The sequence below is a fragment of the Austrofundulus limnaeus genome, unplaced genomic scaffold (genome assembly GCF_001266775.1).
Source record: "Austrofundulus limnaeus strain Quisiro unplaced genomic scaffold, Austrofundulus_limnaeus-1.0 Scaffold0, whole genome shotgun sequence".
Lineage (NCBI taxonomy): Eukaryota > Metazoa > Chordata > Actinopteri > Cyprinodontiformes > Rivulidae > Austrofundulus > Austrofundulus limnaeus.
This window is the reverse complement of record NW_013952402.1, coordinates 701,939-710,003: the sequence shown is the minus strand read 5'-3', so window position 1 is coordinate 710,003 and position 8,065 is coordinate 701,939. Positions and strand designations below refer to the sequence as shown.

The 8,065-nt window shown below is 39.3% G+C and overlaps 1 protein-coding gene across 1 annotated transcript in view; it reads right to left on the bottom strand.

The window, feature by feature from the left end:
• si:dkey-191g9.5 (rap1 GTPase-GDP dissociation stimulator 1) overlaps positions 1-4,750 on the bottom strand; it is a gene marked incomplete at its 5' end in the record, with an annotated part of 23,960 nt that extends 19,210 nt beyond the window's left edge. Inside the window, 7 exon segments of the mRNA XM_014003586.1 lie at positions 1,142-1,273; positions 1,710-1,853; positions 2,172-2,297; positions 3,203-3,331; positions 4,009-4,134; positions 4,283-4,405; positions 4,646-4,750. Of these exon segments, the coding sequence (XP_013859040.1) occupies positions 1,142-1,273; positions 1,710-1,853; positions 2,172-2,297; positions 3,203-3,331; positions 4,009-4,134; positions 4,283-4,405; positions 4,646-4,750 (885 nt within the window).
• Between the last annotated feature and the right edge of the window lie 3,315 nt (positions 4,751-8,065).

Genomic DNA, 8,065 nt, shown 5'->3' with positions numbered 1-8,065 from the left:
TATCACGTTATAACGTGATAGCGCTCGGATTTTTTTTTCCTGCCTGATAGCAACACGCTTCCGTACATTATAGTATTGGAGAATCATCATCACGTTTAACTGAGGGGGTACTAGTGGTATGACAAAATGGCTCAGGGGGTACACAAGTCTAAAAAGGTTGAGAACCACTGCTGTAATGAACAGTAGAGAACATTTTTTTGTCTCTCATGCTTTTATTTATTAATTTTTTTGAGTTGTAGTGGAAACGTGAATATCTTCTCAACAAGAGACAGTCAAACTACTGTTCCTGTTAACTCATCTGATACTTCACCCTTAGGCCTTAGAACAAAGACTAGACTTCCTGTCACCAGTTAATTTGTTTATCACCTCTTTCAGAATAAGACTGGAATAAACATTGTTTGACATCAAAAGGGCACCTGATGTTAAACAAGGCGAGACAAAACATCAAAAGACTCCCATCAGATTTATCTGTGGGTCAGCAACGCCACCCTGTGGACATTTTATCTATTAACCCTGAAAATATTTTATTTTTCACCCATGTTTTCTGTTTATAACTATAAAAAGCATCTGTGAAGTGTCAAAACAATACCTTGGTACTCTGATTTAATTACTGTAATAATCATGACATTGTTTAAGTATCTGGTTTTGATTAATTATTACTCTGTTCTTCTGTTACATGTCCGGATAGGTCATGTGACCACCGCAGAAAGTTTTAACCAATGAGAAGTTCCGTTGTGAACAAGGAGTGTTTTCATTGTTCTGCCATGTGTAGAGTTGTAAGAAGCGTTTGAGGAGAGAGTAGTTTTTCAGCTCCAGCTTCCCCCCATCCCGGGGCAAGGCCATTCGTTTTTCCAACTTTATTTCCTTTTTGTAGTTTAATCTGAAAGTGATTTTCAGGAAGGAGATTTGCATTGATTGAAATGATGAGGCTGATTTAATTCAAGTCGGACGACAATCAGTGTGCCCACAAGGAACGCAGCCGCTGCGGTGCCTGGACCACATCTCCAGTGAATGCAGCCCGGCAATCCAGATGACCAGGGAACTTCTGCACAGCTAAGTCACAGACTCGGTTGGACTTCACGTGCCAGCCGTATAGTTGTTGGAGAATACTGATTCAGGAAGAAAAACAAAAACCACGTACCATTTCTTGCAAAGTTGGCGATGGCAAGGGCTCCAGAGAGCTGGAGCTGCGTGTTGGAGCTCTTCAGCCAGGAGAGAATATCCTGATAGACCACGCCTGATCCCTCACCAAAACACTTCTGCATAGACTCATCTGACACACACACAATGTTTCAAACAACAAACACTAAAGATGTTCCAAAAAAAAATCTGTCCATAAATTAAAACCAGAAAGGGTCAAATTTCATTGATAAACTAAAACATTTTCTACAAAAAAAAAATCTTGATGGGTGTGAATGCAGCCCTACTGTCCAAAATTCCAAGATCCATGATTTTCTTCTTTAAATTTCAATAATATTCAGGAACTTCTTGACAAAATGCTAATTTGATAACTGTACAAGGAGTATCGACACTCCTGCGTCTGTCACTCCCTGAAAGCTCTCTTTACGACTCAGGCAGGAGTGAAAACTACAACTTGTATTAAAAATGTTCCTGAACTGTAAGCAGCAAAAGCATCTGCTTTTAAACTCTTTTTTTTAAAACAATAACCTGTTAAAAGAGTGGACCGTCTGCCGCACCAAACCACCCACCTCCTAAAAGCAGCGACACGATGAGGTTGGACGCGATCTTTATGCTGCAGAGGTCATGGGGGTCCGAATGTCCCTGCAGGTCCCGGATCATTTCTGACAAAGCCTCCGGTACCCCCGACTCTGCGAACTGTAGCTTCAGAGCATCTGGTTGTGCAACAGAGAAGACTGGAAATATTTTATTTGTTACAGACACAGTATTCTCTGTACAGTCAGCTGCACAGGCATGAGGCGCAAACAGATTAAAAGTTGTATCTTGTATTTACAGAACAGATTCATTTAATCTGTTCCATAAACAGAAAATTTACTGATGTGTACACTTGCATAGTTTTCTACTCTTCCTGGAATTTGTTACTCTTAAAATGAAGCAGAATTCCATTCGATTCTGCATTTTTACTTTATAGGTTTATAAGTCCTAAGACAAGAATAATATTGACTTAGTATGGCTGCTGACAGGCGTCTTACCGCTCTCTCCCAGTGAACCCAGTATTTCCAAGATGACGTGTCGTCGTTCAGCATCAGGAGCACGTTTTAGCTGAGTGATCAGCGTATCGGCCACATCCAGTTCTGCCAAAGCCTCCCTGGCGCTGTCTGCAAACACAAACGTCTTTAGCTGATGACAAAAAATTATTATCCACTAAATATCTGGTGAAAATAGAAAAGTAGCTTTAAATAAAAAAGAGGCTATTTTCTCTATTTCTCTATTTTTTTCATGATTAGTTTGAGTTTTCATATTTGACCTGCCTTTGCCGTCATCAGAATGGTGCTTATGAAGACATTACGTTTGAATGTATAAGAAAAACAAGTTTAATAAATTGGAAGTTGGAAGAAGTTTGCAGAAAACTAATTGACTCTCTTCTAAAAAGGTTTATTCAAAAGTCTGACTTAATTACAGCTCACAGCAGCCTTATCAGAACCAAAACAATAATAACACTCTCAAGCAGGCCAGCGTCCGTCTCAAACAAAGAGGAAGACTAATGAAGAAAGATGAACCATCGACCCTGGAGGCAGTACCTTTTAGGTCATGAATTAGAATGTAAACCCACCTTTGYTAATGCTACAGAGTGGGACACATTGGAACTGACTCTCTCTGTTTAAAGCATATGACTGCAATGATCGTAAACTGTAAAATACAAGTCTGGATCTTAAATTCAGGTATTTAGTCATAAAATGTCCTTCAAATGAATGAATGAAGACATTAAATTACCGGTACTTGTGAAAAAATGCAAATGTTGGAAGCAACAAACAATACTGACTGAATTCAGATCAAATTAGAATTGGTTTCTTTGTGTATAAACTATTACAAAAGCATTATGATGGTGTTGATACTGCCAAAAAAGTGTTTATCATTGAGGGGGGAAAAGATTTAGTATATGTGAATAAAAGAGCTCTTTTCAAAAACTCAAACAGGCTCCAATAACCTGAGTTAAACCTTTTGTGTGTAATAAAATGAATCTGACATTAATTCTTTATTAAATGGACTAGATATTATTCACCCATGTCAGCCAGGTTGCAGAGGGCCAGCAGGCAGACGTTCACCAGCGGGTCGTTATTTGGATATTCCTTCATTATGGAGACCAGTCTGGGGATGACTCCACTCTGGACCAGCTGGTCCTGCTGGTATGCTGGGCAAAAAGGAAAACAAGTATGGTAGGTGAAACATGAAGGTGCTCAAACAGAACAGGAAAAATAAAGTTTTTGTTTCCTTTTAGATAAAAAATTTAACTTCTTTTTGCAACTTTTCTCAAAAAGAAAGTTGTATAAGTAAATGCAATAATAAAAAATACAAAAGAGTAAATAAGATATAAAAAAATGAACATAAATTCTTAATTTCTGTGACTCCCTTAAAATCATGTTTTTTTCTGTGAAGCAGCTTTCACTGGAATGTGAGCCGAGATCCAAGGAAACCTTTTAAATGACTAATAAACAGCTAAAKCCATAATAAATCCAACTGTAAACCCTTATTAAACCTTTTTATATACAATTCAGTTTTAAAATAGCACACTTTTTTTTACAAAACCACCTTCATGTACACACCACCAGCATCTAGTTTTGACAAATGAAATGATTTATTTAAAAATAATATTTACCTGAATGAATAAAAGTACACTTGATTTTACAAGCCTGCTTCTGTGTAACAGTGTTTTAAAACTGTTTAATGCTTTATACAGGTTTTATAAACTTGTGAACAACTTATTCATAAAGCATTCAAGTGGTGCCAACAGTTGTTATTCCACATAAAGAAACAAGCTTGCACTATTAATGGTAGTAAAAGTCTTGCTGTCTTATCCTGAGGACTCACTGTTGTCGAAGCAGATGCGTCCGATGGCCCTGCCGGTGTTCAGCAGCATTTCCTGATCGTTGCTGTTGAGATGAGGAACCAGAACCTTCACCAGGCCGGCCTCGATGCAGGGCTCTCTCACCGTGGCTACAAAGCAGGTCCACAAGTGTCAACATCTTGAAATCACTCAGAAAAGACTTTCTGCATTTTGAACAATTCATTAAAACTTTATGACCTTCCCCTATGAGCTCACTGATTTACATTTAAAAAAACACACACAACTGAAAGTTTATACCTTCTCGTGCCATTTCTGCCACCACCAAAGCCACCTGGCAGCTCAAACTGCTTTTGCTCTGTAGAGCTTGAGTCAGGATGGGCAGAATCCCACTCCTGGCGATCTCAACGGCTGCATTTTTCTCTGTGGAGACACATTTGTTCAAATGTACAAGTTCACAATTTTTTTATTTATTTTAGATTGTTGATTTGGTTTGAAACCAAAATCACTGGTGTCAGACTGTCACTTTCTCATATTTGGGTTGTTTTCTATTGGTTATACAGCACTCCTTATATGATCTGTGAGTGGGTAAATCTCCAGTCAGCCTTCAGTCAAACTATCGTACACATTTCTGTACAGATACTGTATGTTTTAAGGACTTACTCTTTTCAAGCAACGACGTCAACAATGTATCCAGATGAGGCTTAAGCTCGTCCTCAATCAGCTCTGTGCTCACACTGATGGCTTTCAGTGCCTCACTTAGAGATTCTGCAAAATATGTTCAAACACAGGCATCATTAGACACTATAGCCTGGTTTTAGGGCTGCACGATATTAGGAAAACCTGCGATATGCGATAACAGTGCTTAATATTGCGAGAAGACCTCCAGATGTTCCTCAACAATTCTGAGCAATTTCTGATGTAGCATTTCAAAATAATGGCACTCCCATTATTGACAGTACCTTTAATGTTACCCTAAGTTGCTGTCTTTATTGTAACTAAACGGGTAGTTTTCAGAGACTGATCTCACTTCACACTAACTCTAGAAGATCTCCTGATATGACGTGTGATAAATGAAAAAATATGTATGTATATGTAGTGTTGATATCTTTCTGCTCTGGGTTCAAAGCCCAAAAAACAACATTAAAAAAATCATTTCCATACCAGCCTGACTTTTTTTTTTTTAATTGACCAAATACATGAAGGGCTCTACTGTATTTGATTGGTGAAATATTTCAACAAAATTTCAACCATTTAATGCAGTTTGTACAGTTGTTGCCAGATGCATATCGCGATGGTGATAAATTTTCGATAGATTGCGCAGCCCTTTATGTATCTTGTGCACACGTTTTTCCCTAAATCAAGATGATGTAAACAGTGCATTCTTAAGTCCCTAATTCATTCAAACTAGCTTGGGAATCAGGGTTCCCACACCTTGGTCAACATCAGATTCAAGGATCTTTCAAGGACTTTCTAGTACCGTCCGTCCATCCATCCATCCATCCATCCATCCATCCATCCATTTTCTGTACACGCTTCTTCCTTTTCAGGGTTGCGTGGGTCACTGGTGCCCATATCCAGCAGTCACAGTGCAAGGGGCGGGGTACATCCTGGACAGGTCGCAAGTCCATCACAGGGCCACTTTCCTCAAATTCAAGAACCATGTGCGATGGCAATACTGCTACCACAGAATGTTACCAAGAAACAGGTTTAATATCATGTAAATTCAATGAAAAACTGAACAACATAGAAGTTGTTGAGTCAGAATCAATGAAATAAAGTGGATTAAATGTTTCCCCTACATTCATATCTACRCTACACGGACATGTAATTATGTCCTGGGAGGATGGGCAGCTCAGTTTGGGAGGAGGGGATGTGAACATGTCTAGATGCTCAGTGAGGACAGGAGGAACTGTGGTGCTTCACCTGGGCTCAGAAAGAACGACCCGCCCTACTCTGCTCTGATTGGCTAAAACTATGACTATGGCTCACGTTATTTGTTGAAAGCCACATCAGTTTACTGTAATCCTGTCATCCACCGCAACAAATTTATTTATTTTTTTTACAGATGATGAAAATCAGTGGTGTGAATAGAGAACTCCAATCCCCAAAAAACACTCAAGGACTTTCAAGGGCAAGTGTAATTTTTAGCTGTTTTCACAAACTGTCCAGGGCCTTGAAATAATTTTTTCTAATTCACAAACTTTCAAGGATTTCAAGGACCCGTGGGAACCCTGGGGAATGCATCCGTGACCCACTGAGGCGGTGGAAACATCGGCCAACATGATTGGCCCAGGGGTTTTGATAAGTGACACAATTTACAGACCTAAAGATCAGTGGTTAAAATCCTGCTGTTGACCAGCCTCCAGTAACTTCTGAATGTGTCTACATGAGCTAAAACAGCCTCTAAAGAACAGGACAGGCTGGCAAAGGTTCTGATTAAACTGGGCATTAATGAGGAGAGTGAAATAAAAATTGGGTTGTGTTGAATATCTACTACACAAACAACTATATGGAAGTACAGACGTGTCAAAACTCAACAAGAGAAAAACAACTCAGGGCTCCAATTTTGGTCAACAGACTGGTGAAACAGCTAAAAGCTGAAGAGGTTTGCTGAATACTCTGCTGAATAAAGAAAGCAACAATGACGCATCAAGAATAGCAGCATGAAGAGCCCAGAATATGCAACAGCAGCTCTGGTCGCAGCACTATTTCTGCTTTTGAACCCCCTCCAGACATCAGAACAAAGCAGAACAGTTTCAAAGTGGAGCAATCATCGGCCACCTACTCTATATGACTATACTAAGCTAAAAGGTCTGGAGTGCATGAAATATCAGAGTCCACAGCAAATAAATCAGAACATTATGTGAACTGGATAAACTAAGTCCAGTTCAGGAGGTGGTCTCAACTGAAAAGGCCGAACAAGCAGCAGACGTTAGGGATACCTGGTCTCCCATTGGTCAACACGAGTCAGTCACAACCAACAAAATGCAAGGCAGGTTTTTAAGAACCAGCTGTGATGATAAAATAAAGTCAAACAGATCAACGCATACAAATATACAAAGGCACTCTGGATTTGAAAATTCAAAATGGCTGACACTGTTTTGAGAAATACTGAGGGGAAATTTTGTGTGATCAAAGCTAAGAATGATCCAAACAATGTGCTGCATGCTAGTCACAATTTGTTATTGGACATACAAAGCAGAAGATTAGTGTAGAAGTAGTCAAAAACTTTCTTGACCCAATTCTATATGCTAATCGAAAATCAACATGGCCATCACAGCTAATTTTAAAAAGCTAAAATTCAGCCATTTAAAGATTTATTGAGATGAAATTTGTTGTGGGGTAGCTGAGAATGATAACATGCTGATTAGCAATGCTAATCTCAAATTAGGCTAACCACAGATGCCAATGCAAATTTTTCCAAAGGTTACAATTTAGCTATTTTTAAAAAAAATACACAGCAAAAAATATATAGTACAGAGAACAATCTAACATAATCTAAACGCAAATATAAAATCCAAGACCCTCACCTACTTGTCAATTATTTGGGTGTGGCACCTGTGGTGGTCTATCAGATGCAAAGAGTGGCCCTTGCCACCTCAGCCACCCCTCTGGCTCCACCCCTGGATCGATGCATTGTTACTCCCCTAGGTGTTATAGGAAGATGTAGCTAATAAAGTGGTCAGTGTATTATCAGATTCCACTTTGTATGCATAAAGTATAAAGGTTGTTTTGCAAAGTTGTTCAATATTGAGGTTCTTTTTTAGTGGATGGACAACTGATTTGGACCAATTACCACAACACACCCTTTACTTTCATTAAAAAAAATACTGAAAGCTTACAGTGCATATAAAACAACACATTTCAAACACATGCAGCAGGAAGTAACCTGCAGATGATAAATACAACAGGTAATCCCTCCAGAGTGGGACTAAAATAGCCTGAGCAGGGAGGGGTATTTGACTGACTCCAACCTGCGACGTCAGGATCTAACCCCGTGTCCTTGTGTGTGCAACTGTCTGTGACCAAGTGCCTGTGTGTGTGTGTGTGTGTGTGTGTGTGTGTGTGTGTGTGTGTGTG